Source organism: Sycon ciliatum, chromosome 5 (genome assembly GCF_964019385.1).
Source record: "Sycon ciliatum chromosome 5, ocSycCili1.1, whole genome shotgun sequence".
NCBI classification, from domain to species: domain Eukaryota; kingdom Metazoa; phylum Porifera; class Calcarea; order Leucosolenida; family Sycettidae; genus Sycon; species Sycon ciliatum.
Genome location: NC_088647.1, coordinates 15,440,018 through 15,461,179, shown reverse-complemented (window position 1 = coordinate 15,461,179; position 21,162 = coordinate 15,440,018). Strand labels below are relative to the sequence as shown.

At 49.7% G+C, this 21,162-nt stretch overlaps 1 protein-coding gene across 1 annotated transcript; it reads left to right on the top strand.

Moving 5' to 3' along the window:
• The first annotated feature begins 474 nt into the window (after nucleotides 1–474).
• Nucleotides 475–20,114, top strand: LOC135817790 (uncharacterized). Its single transcript, XM_065331031.1, has 12 exons — nucleotides 475–976; nucleotides 1,912–2,049; nucleotides 3,100–3,303; nucleotides 3,711–3,968; nucleotides 7,614–7,811; nucleotides 12,750–12,837; nucleotides 13,164–13,533; nucleotides 14,666–14,810; nucleotides 15,522–15,638; nucleotides 16,309–16,404; nucleotides 18,388–18,495; nucleotides 19,021–20,114. Exons 1-12 carry the CDS (start codon nucleotides 731–733, stop codon nucleotides 19,255–19,257), a joined length of 2,205 nt encoding a protein of 734 aa, XP_065187103.1. The 5' UTR covers nucleotides 475–730; the 3' UTR covers nucleotides 19,258–20,114.
• Nucleotides 20,115–21,162: the final 1,048 nt, after the last annotated feature.

Sequence of the window (21,162 nt, the reverse complement as noted above, 5' to 3'; positions counted from 1 at the left end):
TCATCGATGGCATCTTCAATGTCGTCCAAGGCCGTCACACACAGTGTGCATCCTGCCTTCGTGAACAGGGTCAGCACAGGGGTCTCCAGGCCACTGGACGTCTTGGAGCTGCAAGGACGAAGTGCACGCTGCGGCCCAAGCCCAAGAGCGCTTGCACGACGTAGAGATGACGAGCATATGCTGTACAACTTGAGTCCCGAGGCCATAGATCTTCTTCAACAGCAGATCTACCAGCACCTTCAAGAAACAAAACCAGAACAAAACTGAGGCGAAGCAAAGAAGTGTTGAGACGTCAGGAAATTCGAAAGCAGGTAGGAAAATGTTCAAATGTTCAAAAGTAAATTTTCATCTGGGGATTCCCCACATGCATGCAGTGCATGTGTACAGCTTGCACGTGATTCTTTTGAACGGCACATTTTATTGCTAGCTGTTCATGATTTGTTTGAGATTGCAGGATCGTCGAGGATAGTACTAGTAGTGACTGTCTACGTATTATTTTGTCTCCTGTCGATCTCCTCTTCATTCAGAAGTTACATTCTTGGTCCTGGGAGGCGAAGTGATTTGTAGCTGTGTTTTCATATTACCCTCTTGCCTGGGTAAGATCAAATAATTGATACTAGTAGCGTTGTTATTCCCAGAGACGGTCATTATTTTGTTGGAGAGAATCAGGCGAAATCAGTATATTTTGTCAAGGAATTGCTACATGTACATGGACCGATAATTTTTCAGGATGTCAACTCTTCTGGGCATGGCCAACTGCTGCAGACTGTGCGGAGCGTCGAGAGGCTTTTCATGCAATGGCAGGGTACTTAGCAGTTTCGCTCAGGCGAGATTCTGTCTGGTCGTCAATAGCCAGCGATATGCTTCTCACTCTGCTGATCAGCATGGACTGACAGGCTACGAAGCACGTTGTGAGATAAGGGTACACCATGCCAAAGCGCGCGTCAAGATCAAAGATTGGACACGGGCAGACAAGGTCAGCTATGCACTATGAATGCAGAAGTGTTTATTAACACATTAAAAACATTCACTAAGATAGTAAGAGTGAGCACAAACTCAAAGTTCTTCGACAACTACATTTTAAAAAGCTTCACAAGTAAGCTTTCGTGCCTTCTCTCCAGATGATGTACAGGCAAGAACAGAGGAACAGGAGCAATGAGTTATGTACAGCAAAGCGGTGATAGACCAGCGCAAAGAAGAATGGCTAAATACAGCAACGGTACGATGGGTGACCAATACACATAAAAAATGATGACGAAAAGGTTTTAAAAAAGTTTACTTGTGAAACCTTTCAAAATGTTGCTGTTGAGGAACCTGAAGCGTGTGCTCTTTTCTTAGTGTTCTAGCATTTCTGTCTCCGAGGAACCTTCTTGAGTTGATGCCGAAAAATGACACATCCCTATAGCGAGCTGGGCTTGGTGTAGGGCGATGTTCTAGGTGAAATGCAGCCAAAGAGAGGGCTAGGCTGCATGACCTGATCATAGAATACCGGTGGTCTATAGAATTCGTAGATTTTCTATGAATTCATTTGAAAATGTTTTCAACACAAACTCATCATTTCAAAATCTTGGCCAGGTTTTCATCCATTCTCGTTAGGAAGACCTGCAGGTGACAAAGTGATAGCATGGTGAAACCAATGCAATGTTTTTATTTTTGGGATTTGTACTTGTCTGGAAGAGATATCATCCATTGCAGTGAAACCTGTCCAAGACGACCGCTCAAGGGACCTTCAAAACGTGGTCTCTGTTGCCAGGTAGTCTCCTTGTCCAGAGTCATTTGACTGGAAATAGCATCCCAGTGGTCTTCTAGGACGGGTGGTCGCCTTATCCAAGTAGTGGTCGCCTTAACAGGTTTACTGTGTAACTTATGATGTGCTCTATTGTTTTCTTGCTCCCTTTCCACTATGAGCAGCTTGACAGGATTGCTGATTTTGTGTCGAATATGTCCAACCGATCTATTTCTACGGAGGTGCGCACTATGAACGACATCATGAAAGCGTTTGGCACACGCACAGAATACGTGCCGAACGCATTCAAGCTGCTGGACAAGGTAATATATGCGTGCGTGTGTGTGTGTGTGTGTGCATGCGCGTGTGTGTGTGTGTGTGCACGTGTGTGCGTGTGTGCTGGACCCCAGGTGCCCCGATGCGGTTGACCAACGGTCTGAATTTGTTTCCGTGTCCCGTGGCGACTGGTTATCCCGTTAGTCTCGCGCAAACCGCGACCTTTTTAGATGTACCGTATTTTTCGGAGTATAGTGCGCACTTTAGATGTGCTATTTTAGGCCCTAAATCGCAGGTGCGCACTATGCTCCGAATATGAAATGCATGTACTTCAATGAAGATTGAAGTGCGCACCCCCAATGAAGTTTGGGGGTGCGCGTTATACAAAGGTGCGCACTATACTCCGAAAAATACGGTATTATCGTTTTCAGGAAGGGATCTCCACAATGAAAGGCAAATAACCATACAGTCAACATATAGTCAACATGGAGACATTCAATGTAACAGTACTGCAAATTTTGATTTTGTGACAATGGCGCTTGTATACAGTGGAAGTTGGGAGTCTGGACACGGTTCCTTCTATGCGTGTGTGTGTGTGTGTGTGTGAGTCTGAGAAAGAGAAGAAAGATTATGGTCACACACATCTTTCTTCTCTTTCTCACACTCTTCCTGACTTTTCTTTCATTCTCCTGGGTGGTTACCAACAGCCAGTGCATGCCGGAGTATGTGGTGTGATGTGTGTGTGAAAAAAAGACCAAAAAGTAGGGATTCACTGGCCAGAAAAAAGCCACTTCATAGCTGTGTGGTGCAGACCAGGCTGAATAGTGGCGGTCAATTCTTCAGCCTTGCAAGCTGTTGAATGGTGCAATCCCAGCACAAGCTGCTATGGCTTCTGCTGTAGCATCTCTATCATCGCCTCCGGCGATGGGGGTCCAATGGTCCAATGGTGTGTGTGTGTGTGTGTGCGCGTGCGCGCGTGGGTGGATGGACGCGTGTTTTTTTGTGTTTTTGTGACTGTGTGTGTGTGTGTGTGTGTGTGTGTGTGTGTGTGTGTGTGGTGTGTGTGTGTGTGTGCTTATCTTCCTTACACATGCAAGATGCTAGCTGATGGGAGGAAACCCAACTCTCGCACACTTGTGCAGCTGTTCAACATGTGCGCCGTGCATTTTCCGGATCACTACAACCACGTACTGCACCTACACCGCATGCTGCATCGGCGCCAGATCAAGGTTGATCTGCCTGTGGCCAACGCAGCCATCAAGGCCTTTGCCAAATATGGAGATTCGACCATGGCACTGAAGGTATTGAATGGTCATGAATTTAGATTTAAACCGCTTTGTCCTCCTTCGAGCGGTTGGCCTATAATGTGTGGACGGGTTCCACAGGCTTTCTTGGAGATGCAAGACGTTAGCGCAATGAACAGGAAACTCTGTGCGCCCACGATGAGAACCTTGCACTTTGTAGCTATCATGTGTTTCAGGCAATCTATTGAGAAGGATACTAGCAAAGAGAACACTCATTGTAACTCAGTATAAATACAAAAGAAAGCGCTCAATGAATCAGTTTAACTAAGCGCACGTTGTGCAGCGTGAGTGCACGTAGCGCCCTGCTCATTACGTTACAACTGATAATGCTGGGGTTACGATTCACGCCCCGCGCCCTGTGATGAAGTCATTTTCTGTTTATATCTTTTGCTTTTTGCCTGTAGATCTTTTTGGACATGAGCAAGAAAGACATGACAGTCGCTGGTGACGAAGAACCAGGCTTTGTCAGGGTGCCATCGTCCAGTAGTAGAAGTAGGGATAGTGAGGAATCGGATTTGGATGGTGGACTTCAACCTGGTCAGAAGATCAGCGAGTCAGGTGGTTCTGGCATGTTTGAGGTACCTGTGGGCTTGGTCGCCGACTTGTTTACGCCGTACGCCGAGCTGAGACCGGACGTCTCCACCTACGTCTCCTTGCTCAATGTAAGGTCTTTTTTCGGTGTACAGTACTACAATGTATAGATTTGTAGAATTTGAGCCCAAGTCTTATGCTGCCCTTACAGCTGGGCTATGTGGGACATGCTGCCCTTACAGCTGAGCTATGTGGTACATGCTGCCCTTACAGCTGGGCTATGTGGTACATGCTACCCTTACAGCTGGGCTATGTGGTACATGCTGCCCTTACAGCTGGGCAATGTGGGACATGCTGCCCTTACAGCTGGGCTATGTGGTACATGCTGCCCTTACAGCTGGGCCATGTGGTACATGCTGCCCTTACAGCTGGGCTATGTGGTACATGCTGCACTGTACAGTGCTGTTGGTCGGCGAAGAACTGGGGGCTCTGCCTCCTAGCCTAGACCGTTCTTATTTTCATGTATTTAAGGAGGCTCCAACCTTCTGCGCTGCGCAGCCGGCCTGGCGCTCTGTTTTTTGCAGGCAAAAATCTTGTTTTTGCCGATAAGTGCGAAAAGTTGGGAAAGTCCCATCTCAACTTACTAAAATTTGAACTCCGCGATCGACAGTCATATCAGAGAATATTGTTTCTTTCTTCACCTGTAGTCTTCCCTGGGCCCCATCGAGGTTCCTGTTGTTCTCTCTTCCGTTGTGTCAGTGGGTATAGCAGGGCATGTTTTCAAAAGCATCGCTGGTACGTGGTGTGAGCAAGAAGTTGACTTCACAGCTCGATTTCTCGAGATCCTGAATAATTTTGCTTGACGAAAAAATGACCAAGGAGAACGGAGCCAAGCGTCTCGATGGCTGTGTAACACCAGGGACCAAAACCTACTGTAAGCGCGTTTTGCAGAGAGAGACTGAAGTGGGTGCACAGACTCTGGTAAGTGGATCCACTTCTAATTCTCAAGTGGCGAAATATATTGCTACGCTGAAAACATTGCAGTCTTGAGTGAGTGGTAAATCGTTGGTGAGCTACTGCTCAGTGACTTGGGCTATTTACGAAAGCTGTGACCTGTCAGCTGCCAACGTCGCCAGCAGTAAGTCATCACCTGCGTCCACTTGAATTATAATGTGCATAAAATGCAGCACTGAAATTGAGTATGTTGTTTTGCAGTACTATTCTCTATTGTCAGAGTGTGAAGTATTTTGTAAATGCTGTGTTGTACAGCACCAGTGATTTGAAAATATTCCTACACTACTCGCACCAGTCCTATTATGATAAATGCATGCACCTGTACCCATAAGCACCGTGCATGCACATACGCAGGCACGCGTGTGAGCCTACATCTTGTGTGTGTGTGCACGCGCGCGCGCAGTACACGTGTGTGTGTGTGTGTGTGTGTGTGTGCGCACGCGTGCACAAGTGCATGGACAGCAGAATATGGTAACTAAACTCAAGAGCATGCATTTTACATGTGGGCGTATGCTATTGCAGGTGCGCGTATATGACGTACATGTATTTGTGTGTGCAAGGGGTCTTGTTTGTGAGGGTGAGTATGTGCATGTAAGCGTACATGTACATGTACATGTATGTATCAATGTGGGCAATGCGCATGCACCCACATACACTTGTGGTTGTTCCATGTTATTGGGAATAGTATTATGATTATACCTAATGAGTGCTACAATTACTAGCACTAGTAGCAGTCGTTCATTGCCAATATTGAGTTGAACCTGCATCTACATTGTACATGTACTACAAACATGAAACTGTGAAGTTATTGGCCCAGAATATACAGGGGCGTGCTCGGCCCCCCAACTAGGGGGGTGCACGGAAGCCGAGGGGAGCCCCCCCCCGGCAATTTTCTGCAATTTGTTTGCAACCTTTCTTGAATTTTAGAGCATATTTGCATACATTACAATTGCCTTGGATCAGATTGAACATTTTGGGGGGGGGGTGCACGTGCCCCCCGTGCCCATCGCCGAGCACGCGCCTGATATAATAATAATATTATTGTTATCCTCCTCAAGCTCTTTGCCTGTTGCCTTATGAGAAATGCTAGGAGTGCACGATTCCAAGAGTTGTGATGCAAAGCTGGTCTGAACTGCGTTCAGGGTCAGTAGGCCTCGGTCTGGATCATGAATAACGCTGTGCATGGATCATGCCGATATCCAGATCAAGGGCTAAAAAGCCCAGGAACCATGGCCTCATCTAGTCTCCATGTATACTATAACAATCTGGAGGACCATTCAATGCTTTGACACAAAAATGGGAGTGATACCACAAGGAATGATCACATTACCTGAAAAATAGCAATTCCAAGAATGGTGGAAAATCGGCCAATTTTCTGTCCTATTTTTATTTTTGTAGGTCTAAAATGCATGGTAACCCCCCTAAAATTATATATTTCTAGTTTCTATGAAGTATGAGGATCCCAAAAATAGAATAAAAAGGGCATGTCTATGAAGAAATTATGAAGCTGTGCACCCAATTGTACTTTGCGGACGGGCATTTCTGGGACGTTCATTTTTGTACCAAAATTGCTATTTTTCTGAGTAGTCAATGCTGATTGCCAGTTTTTCTTGCTCAAATGCTTCACTGTGATGTGTGAAAGGACTTGCAATCACAAAAAGAAGCCAGACAACTGGTAAATCTGAAATATGACCCCAAAACAAGCAAATTTAGGCCGAAATCGATAAATACACCCACCCCTAGAAATACACCTCAAACAGCCTTATCTCCGCGGAAACACCCCCTGAATTTTTTTGTGGAGTAACATGGGATGATATAGAGCACACTCATCCACAAAAAGGAGGGGGTTTATGAAGAAAATAAATCAACCCCAAAGGGTTGGAGCCTCCTTAATACACTATAATTATAGTCCATGCACAGTTGTGTCGTTCTTCGGCGCCTGACGGTACTGTACTTTGTTGAAAATCCATGACAATGTGATTGGAAAGATGATTGAAGAAAAATCCAAAGTCAACCCCAGGCAATTAGTAGCAGTCACTACTATCAAAGCAGATCATTATTTGCAATAGCGCAACTTGGAAAGCCGGCTAAAATTCCAGACCATCCCTACTTGTAAAGTAGGTCGATATTAACCGGAAGGTGCGTCTACAAAGACCGTAGACGGCACTCGTCCAGAAATGGCAAAGCCCCGGATCGCCTACGCAAATATGAGGCCCGGCGCCTGATGGTACTGTTCTACTGTACTACTGCACTGTGTGTTGGATAGATAGTACTCTGGCCTGTCTTACTGGCTACTTTTGAAATCACGTGATTGGGCATGTGCTCTCTAGCTCTCTGTCTGTGGCCTTGCTTAGCCGAGTATGTAAAGTCCACCGTTCCCATCTTTCTCTCTGGCATGTGTTTCCATCATTCTCTCTGGAACGTGATTCCATCATTCTCTCTGGCGTGTGTTTCCATCATTCTCTCTGGCTTGTGATTCCATCATTCTCTCTGGCATGTGATTCCATCATTCTCTCTGGCTTGTGTTTCCATCAGTCTCTCTGGCTTGTGTTTCCATCATTCTCTCTGGCTTGAGTTTCCATCATTCTCTCTGGCATATGATTCCATCATTCTCTCTGGCTTGTGATTCCATCATTCTCTCTGGCATGTGATTCCATCATTCTCTCTGGCATGTGATTCCATCATTCTCTCTGGCTTGTGATTCCATCATTCTCTCTGGCATGTGATTCCATCATTCTCTCTGGCTTGTGTTTCTGCCATAGGCTGCTGGACGTGATTCTCGGCATCGACTCTTCCGGCCGGCTAAGTTCCTGGCTGTGTACCTGCCCAAGTTGGAGCTGCAGTGGACACCGGAGCGGCGTCGACGCTATTCCCTGCAGATGGCTGATGCCGTGTGGGAGCACATGACTCAGCGCACTGACGTGCAGCTGGGACCTGAACTCTTTGTAGCCTATCTAGCAGTAAGTGGCTCGCTCTGCACTCGATCATGAACCATAATCACAGCGCGCTGTGACAAGAATCTACTGAGGCCTGCTGCAAGCTCTGACGTGTTCTGTTTCCCCGGGTCATTGCTGCGCAGGAGTTTGTTTATATTCATTTTACTTCACCAACATGACGTTCTACATGATGATGGCAATTTGCCGAAACGTCGAACACGATTCTGTGAAATGAAATGAGTTGTGACTTTGCAGTGTCAAGGACATAAGCATGTGTCCTCACCAATTCTCTTTGAGTTATGAAGCTGCAGCTGTACTACGTACAACATGTACAGTGAGACCTGTCCAAAACGACCGCTGCTCAGGGGACCTTCAAAACACGGTCTCTGTTACCAGGTGGTCTCCTTATCCAGGGTCGTTTGACTGGAAATAGCATCCCTTGGTCCTGGTTTCAGTGGTCTTCTAGGACAGGTGGTCGCCTTGACAGGTTTTGATGTACAGGCATTTCATGCCGGTTCTCACTGGCCGTGATGGCCGGTTCTCACTGGCCGTGATGGCCGGTTCTCACTGGCCGTGATGGCCGGTTCTCACTGGCCGTGATGGCCGGTTCTCACTGGCCGTGATGGCCGTTTCTCACTGGCCGTGATGGCCGGTTCTCACTGGCCGTGATGGCCGGTTCTCACTGGCCGTGATGGCCGTTTCTCACTGGCCGTGATGGCCGGTTCTCACTGGCCGTGATGGCCGGTTCTCACTGGCCGTGATGGCCGGTTCTCACTGGCCGTGATGGCCGGTTCTCACAGGCCGTGATGGCCGGTTCTCACTGGCCGTGATGGCCGGTTCTCACTGGCCGTGATGGCCAGTTCTCACTGGCCGTGATGGCCGGTTCTCACTGGCGGTGATGGCCGGTTCTCACTGGCCGTGATGGCCGGTTCTCACAGGCCGTGATGGCCGGTTCTCACAGGCCGTAATGGCCGGTTCTCACAGGCCGTGATGGCCGGTTCTCACTGGCCGTGATGGCCGGTTCTCACTGGCCGTGATGGCCGGTTCTCACTGGCCGTGATGGCCGGTTCTCACTGGCCGTGATGGCCGGTTCTCACTGGCCGTGATGGCCGGTTCTCACTGGCCGTGATGGCCGGTTCTCACTGGCCGTGATGGCCGGTTCTCACTGGCCGTGATGGCCGGTTCTCACTGGCCGTGATGGCCGGTTCTCACTGGCCGTGATGGCCGGTTCTCACAGGCCGTGATGGCCGGTTCTCACTGGCCGTGATGGCCGGTTCTCACTGGCCGTGATGGCCGGTTCTCACTGGCCGTGATGGCCGGTTCTCACTGGCCGTGATGGCCGGTTCTCACTGGCCGTGATGGCCGGTTCTCACTGGCCGTGATGGCCGGTTCTCACTGGCCGTGATGGCCGGTTCTCACTGGCCGTGATGGCCGGTTCTCACTGGCCGTGATGGCCGGTTCTCACTGGCCGTGATGGCCGGTTCTCACTGGCCGTGATGGCCGGTTCTCACTGGCCGTGATGGCCGGTTCTCACTGGCCGTGATGGCCGGTTCTCACTGGCCGTGATGGCCGGTCCTCACTGGCCGTGATGGCCGGTCCTCACTGGCCGTGATGGCCGGTCCTCACTGGCCGTGGTGGCCGGTCCTCACAGGCCGTGATGGCCGGTCCTCACAGGCCGTGATGGCCGGTCCTCACAGGCCGTGATGGCCGGTCCTCACAGGCCGTGATGGCCGGTCCTCACAGGCCGTGATGGCCGGTCCTCACAGGCCGTGATGGCCGGTCCTCACTGGCCGTGATGGCCGGTCCTCACTGGCCGTGATGGCCGGTTCTCACTGGCCGTGATGGCCGGTTCTCACTGGCCGTGATGGCCGGTTCTCACTGGCCGTGATGGCCGGTTCTCACTGGCCGTGATGGCCGGTTCTCACTGGCCGTGATGGCCGGTTCTCACTGGCCGTTATGGCCGGTTCTCACAGGCCGTGATGGCCGGTTCTCACTGGCCGTGATGGCCGGTTCTCACTGGCCGTGATGGCCGGTTCTCACTGGCCGTGATGGCCGGTTCTCACTGGCCGTGATGGCCGGTTCTCACTGGCCGTGATGGCCGGTTCTCACAGGCCGTGATGGCCGGTTCTCACTGGCCGTGATGGCCGGTTCTCACTGGCCGTGATGGCCGGTTCTCACTGGCCGTGATGGCCGGTTCTCACTGGCCGTGATGGCCGGTTCTCACTGGCCGTGATGGCCGTTTCTCACTGGCCGTGATGGCCGGTTCTCACTGGCCGTGATGGCCGGTTCTCACTGGCCGTGATGGCCGTTTCTCACTGGCCGTGATGGCCGGTTCTCACTGGCCGTGATGGCCGGTTCTCACTGGCCGTGATGGCCGTGATGGCCGGTTCTCACTGGCCGTGATGGCCGGTTCTCACTGGCCGTGATGGCCGGTTCTCACTGGCCGTGATGGCCGGTTCTCACAGGCTGTGATGGCCGGTTCTCACTGGCCGTGATGGCCGGTTCTCACTGGCCGTGATGGCCGGTTCTCACAGGCTGTGATGGCCGGTTCTCACTGGCCGTGATGGCCGGTTCTCACTGGCCGTGATGGCCGGTTCTCACTGGCCGTGATGGCCGGTTCTCACTGGCCGTGATGGCCGGTTCTCACTGGCCGTGATGGCCGGTCCTCACTGGCTGTGATGGCCGGTTCTCACAGGCCGTGATGGCCGGTTCTCACAGGCCGTGATGGCCGTTTCTCACTGGCCGTGATGGCCGGTTCTCACAGGCCGTGATGGCCGGTTCTCACTGGCCGTGATGGCCGGTTCTCACTGGCCGTGATGGCCGGTTCTCACTGGCCGTGATGGCCGGTTCTCACTGGCCGTGATGGCCGGTTCTCACTGGCCGTGATGGCCGGTTCTCACTGGCCGTGATGGCCGGTTCTCACTGGCCGTGATGGCCGGTTCTCACTGGCCGTGATGGCCGGTTCTCACTGGCCGTGATGGCCGGTTCTCACAGGCCGTGATGGCCGGTTCTCACAGGCCGTGATGGCCGGTTCTCATAGGCCGTGATGGCCGGTTCTCACTGGCCGTGATGGCCGGTTCTCACAGGCCGTGATGGCCGGTTCTCACAGGCCGTGATGGCCGGTTCTCACAGGCCGTGATGGCCGGTTCTCACAGGCCGTGATGGCCGGTTCTCACAGGCCGTGATGGCCGGTTCTCACTGGCCGTGATGGCCGGTTCTCACAGGCTGTGATGGCCGGTTCTCACATGCTGTGATGGCCGGTTCTCACTGGCCGTGATGGCCGGTTCTCACAGGCCGTGATGGCCGGTTCTCACTGGCCGTGATGGCCGGTTCTCACTGGCCGTGATGGCCGGTTCTCACAGGCCGTGATGGCCGGTTCTCACTGGCCGTGATGGCCGGTTCTCACTGGCCGTGATGGCCGGTTGTCACAGGCTGTGATGTGCCGGTTCTCACTGACCGTGATGGCCGGTTCTCACAGGCCGTGATGGCCGGTTCTCACAGGCCGTGATGGCCGGTTGTCACAGGCTGTGATGTGCCGGTTCTCACTGACCGTGATGGCCGGTTCTCACAGGCCGTGATGGCCGGTTCTCACAGGCCGTGATGGCCGGTTCTCACAGGCCGTGATGGCCGGTTCTCACTGGCCGTGATGGCCGGTTCTCACTGGCCGTGATGGCCGGTTCTCACTGGCCGTGATGGCCGGTTCTCACAGGCCGTGATGGCCGGTTCTCACAGGCCGTGATGGCCGGTTCTCACTGGCCGTGATGGCCGGTTCTCACTGGCCGTGATGGCCGGTTCTCACTGGCCGTGATGGCCGGTTCTCACAGGCTGATGAACTGATGACAGTCATGTTGATATGCGTACCTATATGCTTGGTGTCGTGTGTAGCGGCTGCTGAGAGTTAGAATCATGTGCTTAGCTGCATATCCCAGCTATGGTATATACAGAAGCCTTGCTTGGTAGTTTAACATGTTTTTCGATTTTGACAGCATGTTACAAGGCGAGGACGCGTAGTGCTCCTGACTACAACCATAACCCGGTTGGCAGAGTCCCGGTCTTGCGGCCATTTGAACCGTATTGGGAAAACCCAGGTTCAGACCCTCGTTACTCTACGGGTTGGTAGGATTTTTTTAATTTTCGTTTTTTGTGTTGTAGAACGGCAACACGACGACTTCTACAACACAAAAAAACGAAAATTAAAAAAATCCTACCAACCCGTAGAGTAACGAGGGTCCGAACCTGGGTTTTCCCAATACGGTTCAAATGGTCGCAAGACCGGGACTCTGCCAACCGGGTTATGGTTGTAGTCAGGAGCACTACGCGTCCTCGCCTTGTAACATGCTGTCAAAATCGAAAAATATCCCAGCTAGCGGTGGGCCGTAGTGCTTCAGTTGTCACTTAGCTAGGAGACACAGGAGACAAACGCACTGCCAAACCATTCCCGACAGGCATGTTAGGGAAGGACCATTAAATGTTATGATGTGCCCCCTATTATTACGGGTTCTAAGGGCGCGTTCGAATTGTCACTCTTTGACTTTTCGAGGAGTTTCGTATTTCTGAAAGGGTGGCCTTATTGGGCTCTTCAGAAAACGAAGCTCCTCGAAACTCCACAACCTCACCCGATGGGAGAGGTGGATTAGTTTCGAAGAGTTTGGAATAGCTACGTCACGTAGTACGTGGAGATGGTCGATCTGATTGGACGTCATCATCGCCATGACAATTCCACTGAAAAACTCTAAAATGATAGAAACCGTTCTAATGGGACACTTCAACTAATCTCTTTATAAAATTTGTTTGAACAGTTGATGAAGACAAATCGAACGCGCCCTTAGGTAGCTGCCACAACGCAGTGGACTCTACTGTTGCACATGTATGCAGTCCTTCGATTGTTCAGAACCGGCACACACAGAATACGGAATTTTGTGTTGTTCTTCTCCGCCCCTCTTCTCCCTCCCTGATCGTTAGGCCTATAGAGATGGCGGACGGGTAGACTTCATGCCCTTACCCAAAGACTTCAACACGGAACGGCACAAGCAGCTGATGCTTCAGAAAGGTAAATCCAACGACGTGTGCTCCAGTCTCTTTGTGTTCCTTCTTGCTCGTGCTCTTCTCCATCGAAAGAACAAGAGATGGGTCTCCTTCTCATCTTTCCCCAGCATGCGAGTAGAGTGTTACAGTAATCTCCGGTGGCAAAGAACTGAGGGGTCAGAGTTGTAGCCTAGGCCGTTCATATTTATTTTCATGCGGAAATCTCTATGTAGCTGATCCACCATGTACATACGGGTATACAGCACCTGGTAAAATTCTAGCCTTTTCTTTCTTGCACTCTTCTGCATTTCCCATCCTCTGTCCGCTGGTCTCCGACTGTTCTGCGCCCAGGGCAACTGAGGCGCTACGACGCATCGCACGAGCTGATGAAGATGACGGGAAGCAAGACTGCGGCTGATTCCGATCAGACGTACAAAGTGTCGCTGGACGACCATCTCGACTTGGTGTACCCGGATGACGACGACGACGCCAAGGCTGCCTTCTGGACGGACAACTTTGAGGCGCTGAAGGAGCCGCTCACCGGCGACGAGCAGGCCAAGCAGGACAAGAAGATGGTGGTGCCGCTGGGCGACCCGGCCGAGTTCCTGCGCATGATGACGGCGATGAGCGTGGGCCCCAGTCCCGCCGTGTTCAACGTGCTGTGGCAGTGCCGTGTCGCCGCCATCACTGGTGGTCCCGTACACTCACGGCAGCCGCGCAAGTGAGTACCATATTTTCCGGAGTACTTGTATAAGCCGCACTTTGAACACCCAGAATTCACCCAAAAAATGGGCGCGCGGCTTATGCTCCGATGATCAAATCAACGGTGATAAATAGGATAGATGTCTGTATTTCGTGGCAAAACAATGGGGGTACGGGTTACAATCCAGTGCGGCTTATACTCCGGAAAATACGATACCAGAACTAACTTGCACCGGCCTATTTCTGTTGCTGTGTGTGGCTCAGTTCAGCCTCTGCCGGTCGTGTCCTGCATGCACTCTCTTCCCCATCATGCTGCAGTATTGCTATCGCGGCGCTGCACTCTGACACCAGATATACTGCATGGTGGTGTACTGCAGAACGGCTCATTTGGCAGGCAATTTTTTTGCGTTTTCGGCTTTTCGCCTCAACTTTTCGGAATCAGGACCAATTTGCGATGAAATATTTTGCGCTCCGAGTTTCAGCAATCAAAAAAGGAAGATGACTAGTACATGTGCGGTAGTGTGCATGCAGAATTTTGATTGGCGTGGCAAAACGTTAGCGAAATCGCTAAAATATCACCGGCGCTAAAATTAGCCATTTTACAGTACTGTGCATGTAAATTGTGATGTGAGCTCTCAGAACTAATTTGCTCTTTTTACCAGATGGCCTCAATTTATTCTTTCTATCTATTTGTGCAGATTCATTAATTTTTGAAGGATGTGAGAAGTAAGAAAAAGGGAAGAAATCATTATGCCATAAACATTTTGAGTTTTGTAGACTCCAATGCTGCCCACTGCACATCCCCACGGCTCACTTTCTCCGTCACTCAGTCTCTCTCTCTCTCTCTCTCTCTCTCTCTCTCTCTCTCTCTCTCTCTCTCTCTCTCTCTCTCTCTCTCCCCATCTCGAGCCGTCACTTTGTGGTTTTTCAATTCTTCAATTTTCACATTGGTGATAGGGCATCCGGGAAAATTTGGTGAAACGTAAAGTAAATGTGCGCAGGGAAGAGGAAGGAAGAGAGAGAGAGAGAGAAAGAGAGAGAGAGAGAGAGACAGAGAGTGTGTGTGTGTGTGTGTGTGCGTGCGTGCGTGCGTGCGTGTGTGTTGTTAGGAGTATATAATTAAGGCTATCCTGTATTTTGTTATTTTGCAGGCCCGAGGTACTTGCAGCATTGGCCGCGCTCGACCCCACCGATTTGGTGAGGCAGATGGAAAAGTACCGCTGTGAACCAGACGAAAAATTCTTTTCCGTTCTGCTGCGTCACCACGCCATACTTCGAGACTATGAAGGTGCTCTGGTACGTTGGCTTCTCAGAGTGTTGTACTGTTCTAGAATCTATACACCTACTCTATAGAGGATATGCAATGCACCTTACATACTTCGTTTGCCACTCAAAGTTCTTCTATATAATGGAGTTTCTGTATGCACTTTACCCATACGTTTTGCCACTCAGGTACTAGTAGCTCTCATATAAAGGCGGATTTGACATCATTGCATATCCTCTATTCATGAGATTGATAATTGAGTTTTGTGGCCCTGCGTAGAGTTTGTCAAGTAGTTTGTCAGTTGGAGGGCTGCGCTGTCTTGTGAAGTGCATGTAGCACTTGTTTTTACATTGTTGGCACTTCACTCCTCTCGTTCTCACTCCAAACTGCTATTATGGCTACTTCGAAGTAAATGAAGTACCTGTATAAGAAATTGAGACTCCTCTCAACCCTTTACTTTAGCTAATATAATAAAATTAAAATGACTGCGACGGCATGTAAACATAGTGTTTGTGTACTCGCATGATTATTGCATATGCCCAAGTACTCTTTGCAGAAGTCGTGCTGGCGGCTTTGACCTTTATTTTCTTTGCCACACGATGCCAGAGCAATTAGCCATGGCCGATATGTGATTCTTTTTGCACGAGGAATTCGCGCAGCAAACGAACTCCTGGCGCGTCATTTTCTGGTGTGTCCTTGTTCGTAGTGGTCATGTCTCTGCACGTGTTATTGTTTATTTGCAGCGGTTTCTGGACACTGCTCAGCGGTTCGGAGTGCAGCTAAGTACGAAGCACTACCGTGAGCTGGCGCATGCATGCACGTCGCCAGAGCAAGGCTACGACATGCTTCTTGACATGCAGGTGAGCATGATGTCTCTGGTGGGCAATTCCACCTCTGCACTCAGTATCTTCATTAAGCTGCCCTGCCTTTCTCCTTCGTTCAATGCACGTATCACACTGTCCCGTGTATTCTGGTGCATGGTTACATGGGTGCCGTCACAATCGTATTTTTCCTGGCGGTGATGCAAGGTATACAAGACACTAACAAACGCCACACAAGTATATTATGCTTGTGTGGCATTTGTTCATGTAAGAACAACTGAGATTTCGGTTGGCTGAAAGTTCTTCACCTCTCGCAGGTGACATTCGACAGTTGCGGGTAATGAAATCTAACCTCAGGCATATGAACTTCTCATTTCTGTTGTCGGCCGGATTCAGCTCTGATTTCGTGGGCCATGCAGCATGTCAATAATAAATAATAATAATAACAATAATAATAAAACAGGTCGCGTAATGAAGCAGCATAACGATAGATGTGCACAGTCATGATGCCTGGTCCGCTTCTGTTCTGGGTTCACTACCCCGTGCGTTGCAGCCGCGAGCAAAACCAGCTCAATAATACTCAATGATAATTATGTTATCAGGCTGTACATGTAATGGCATGTTATGTCGCTGAAACAGAGTCGTCCTTGTAGTCCATGTAGTAGTAACAGTTCTGCCCTTTGTTTTCGTTACTCGCCACTGGTGACAGGAACATGGACTGAAGCCCGATGCTGGCACTTACGAGTGTCTTGTGGTGGCTGCTCTCAATCGTGCACACTACGCCTGGACACTTCAGATCTTGAACGTAAGTTTGTTTGACCACCGTGCCAGCCACTGTTGCAGCTGTTTGAATTGTGCTGCTGCTGCTGCTGCTACTGTTGCTACTCTTTCTGCTGCTGCTGCTGCTGCTCGTTCACGTACTGTGGGATTGCTGTGCAATAATAGTCAGCGATTAGACGAAGCAGGTTTTACCTGGTTGGACAAATTCCCAATTTTCGGCCGTAACTCTGAGTTTCACGGTTTTAACCGATCATCAGACAGCAACTTGACTAAAATTTTCAGAAGATATGATTAATATAAGCTGCAAGCTTGGATCATGGCGCGAATGAATGATCCGGGTTGATAGTGTGATATGAAATGCGGTTGTGATTTGTGATTGTGCGATTGTGATTTGCGCCTATATTTGCACCCCAGCACCCAACTTGAACTCACACAGTCACTTTCATATCACACTATCAACCCGGATCATTCATTCGCGCCATGATCCAAGCTTGCAGCTTATATTAATCATATCTTCTGAAAATTGTAGTCAAGTTGCTGTCTGATGATGGGTTAAAACCGTGAAACTCTACTACTACTACAGCAGAAACGCTTTAGATTCCTCTCAAGTGTGTGTACTAGGCTCAGTGTGTGTACTAGGCTCAGTGTGTGTACTAGGCTCAGTGTGTGCACTAGGCTCTGCACCTTGGCAGGGCATAGATTAACGGCCGGACATCGGACATTTTCCGGCCATTTTCGGCCACTGACCGGACGTTTTCAATTTCACCGGACATAGTGTCCGGTCAAAAAAGGAAAAAAAGAGCAGCGACCTTTCGACCTTTTTATGCAGAGTTGGGCTTTCTTCGGAGCTTCGTGCCAAATGCGACTTGCATATCGTACAACTAACACGTCTACACCGTAGCCTCGATCCCTCAGGCGTAGACTTCACCATAATCCGCCTGTAGAAACGCGGTTGCTACAGTCAATTCACACGTTCGACCTTCGTTCGACCTTTGCCAGGCTTTGATACATGGTGTCGACTTCGCACCTGAATCGATGGGTTGAACTGCACTGAAGTGCAGTTGTTCGCTCGTGGGAGGAAGATGTCATCTTTTATTTTTCACTATTTCACTGACCAGGAATGCAGATAGTCTTTTAGAATGTCTTCTGGAAAGCGAAAGGGAGATTCAGAGGACTTGCCGCCGGGCAAAAAAGTCCGTGGTGTGAAGGCCGCTACTTGCGATAAGTGGATCTCGGACAATGATGCAGAGCTGACTACTTCCGCCTGGCTGATTTATGACAGGCAGAAGAACGATCGGCTGTTAGCAGAATGTTTGAAGTGTTCCGTGTGCATCAAGTTTGTAGACAGAGTCCGCAGTTGTAAAAACTTCAGCGAGGCTTTCATAACCGGATTCAAGAACCTGAGAACATCAGCGTTCAAGGATCATGCTGGAACGGAGATGCATAAACGAGGAATGAATCTTTTCCGCAGGCAAGAGTGTCCCGCTCGAAATGCCCTCGAATTCGCTCCAATTGCGAAGGCACCGTGCGAGATGGACGATGGTGCTGCCGCTATTGCACGACGCAAATTCGAACTGACCTACCTTCTCTGCAAGGAGCATATCGCGTTCGCAAAATTCTTGACTGCAACGCTTTTTTGTACATACATTTGTCGTCAGTAAATAGTTCAGTTTCTAATACAAATAAATTGGCGAATTGTACATAGTAATGTGTGAGATACGTCCACATAATGAGTCATTGTGAATATACTCCAGTACTACTAAAAAAAAAGAAGAAACACCCTGAAAATGTGTTGTGGAAAATGTCCGGGCATGTCCGGACAGATTTCAAAACGGAAGGACATTTGTCCGAGCTAAATGAAATCCTTAAGCTATGCCCTGCCTTGGTGTATTGAGCACTGTCACGAGCAACCACAACTCTCTCCGTGTGTGTGTGTGTGTGTGTTGTGTGTGTGTGTGTGTGCGTGCGTGCGTGCGTGTGTGTGTTTATCCTCTGGTGCATGCCTCAGCTCATTCTGAAGGCTGTGCTGCAGCCTACTCCCCTCACTGTTGACATGGTGAAGAAAGCCCTCACTAAATACAGCCTTCCGAACCCAAACATCCAAGATCAAGCACAGGTATGGCAGCAGAATGTCGGTTTGAAGACTTTATACGTACGCATACTTTGTGTTGGAGGTACTGCAGTGGACAAAGCCACGCATCTGTAGATTCCTTTGTTGTTGGTGGTGGTGCTGGCGCTGCTGGTGGTGGCGTGTCGTCATCATTGTCGTTTTCATGGTAGTCATCTTCGTCACCGTCGTCGCTGATGCTGTTGTTAGTGTGGCAGGTACAGATACGTTTAAAAGTTAGAGATTTTTCCTACTTTTTGAAAGTGCACCTTGTAATACACCACCATGCAGCTAAAGTAAAGAAGGGACTCCAGACACCTAACCCTGGCTCGTGCATACCCCCCCCCCCCTCCCTCTGTGTCTTGATGTGTGCGTGTCGACTCGCAATACTTCCCTCTCTTACTGCTATTTGTACTGGATTAGGTGGGGGGTAGCGTCCGCCGTGTGTCCCCTCGGGAACGGACACGATACCATACCTACTTTTACTTTATTTTCAATACTGCTATTTGTGCCGTCGTTTGCTCCCAATCACAGCGTCTACACTACATCAAACTATATCACTTCTTCTCGGGCAAATTCCTGCCCTTTGTACAACCAGCGGAGGTCAGCCACGACGTCGAACCTGACGAAGATGCCTCTGCTTTCCTCGGCCTGGATGACATGCCTGACGAAGAGGAGGAAAACGACAGCAGACCACGGTCAGAAGAAGACTTTGACGAGGACGATGTGCCTCGGCGATTTCGCCAGCGGAACCCTCTGGATTCGTTATGAGACATCCTCTGCTTCATTAACTTGTCCATTCCTTTATGTTGTGGGGCCGTTACACACTGCTACATTATGTACTGATAATGCTGAGCTGATCTCTGTCCTTCTGCTGTGCAGATGGATCATGCCGTGGCATGGGCTGAACCCACTCCAGTCGTGGGTATGGCCGGGCTGCACGTGTTCATGGCTACGTGTGTCCTCAGCTGGCTCTGGGGACACAGCTGCTCCTGCGGTCATGTAGCATTGCTGCTGTCAGTAAACTGCTGTTATGTTCCTAGACTGCGGCGTGCAGTCCTGTGCATGCATGGGATCCCCGTGCTGACATGATCTATATGAGCCTTTGTTGCTGCAGCCCTTTTCCCGCCGATAACATTATGAGTTCTTCATTCTCTGTACTACTCTGCAAACCGCTTGATTACGTTTTCTAAATTCAGGTTTGGGATTTGCCTCCTGCTCTAATAACTTTTCTCGCACACGCTTTGAAAGCTAAACTTGAAGATTGCTGTTGCCAATTCCTACAGGTGGAGTCGTAAGATCAGCTCAGTTCCGTGTGCCTTAAACCATTTCATGTACACGTGACCTACTAGTACATGCACTGCATTGTCACTGTCCATGAATGGCATGATTGTGTGTAGCCTGCGAACTACTAGTATGTCAAAAAAAGTATTCTTTCTAGACCAACTTGTCCACCAACTCTTCTACTAGTATGTGCTGCAAGCAATTATGGATTGTGGATACCCCGAACTCGATGAAACGAATTATTACTTGTTGTCGTTTGAGGCATTTCATCCTTTCCTATAATCAAAGGTTATTTGCTCATTCCTTGTCTGAGTTCGATGCTTCAGAATCGTAGTAACAGTTGAGCTTGCGTAGGCTGAGGAAGATTGTGCCTGAAGAGCTCCACTTATAATATAGTGCTCTCCAGGCAAAAACATCACCAGGGATACAAACTTACAGAGACGCTCCGTTTCCAGCGCGACAAACACCTCGCGAACACCAGATAGCAGCTTGAGTCAGTGTCGCTCATGGAGGTGCTGAACAAGCGCTGAGGACCTTTGGCCATTCACAACGTTGTTGCCTCCAAACCATCAGAGTACCTTAAGCAGCAATTTAGAAATATGAAGCGTGATTCCCGTGGACAGTGGTCCCTCCTAAACAAGTTATCTGGCCGAGCCATTGTGAAGTCTACTCCCGTCGCACCACTTCCAGAACTCACAGATACGTTTGCAGCAGGTGTTCATGACCCAACCCGGCTACAAGCACTGCAGATACCTGCTTCGACAGATGCTACCACAACGAGCACCCTGACTGATTTCACCTTAGTAAATGCGGAGACAGTTATGGACATACTGACTAATCTTAACTCCTACAAGTCTGCTGGTTCGGATGGCATTCCTCCATGCATGTTTAAGTCGTGTAAGGCGTCTACTTGCAGCCCCGCTAGCGTCCATTATCAACCAGTCCCTCCTCTCGGGTGTGTTTCCTACAGCGTACAAGCACGCACATGTGTGTCCTCTATTCAAATCCGGAGACAAACTGTCAGCTACAAACTACCGTCCCATATCTCTGTTGCCACTTGCCTCCAAGGTATTGGAGAAAATCGTTCATCGACAGGTTGTGGAGTTCTTTAGTGGCCACAATGAGCTTTCTGCCTTTCCACCGGAACAGTTTGCATATCGCTCCAACCACAGCTGTGAGGATGCCCTTGCTCTCTGCACTGATAGATGGAACCGAGCATTGGACGATGGTCAACAGTGCGCAATAGTATTTGCAGACATGAGTTAGGCATTTGACCGCGTTCAACATCAGCAGTTAGTCCATGAGCTGGCTAATGTTGGGTTACGGGGCACTGTATTGCAGTGGTTTGCAGATTATCTGTCATGCCGCAGCCAACAAGTCATAGTCAATGAC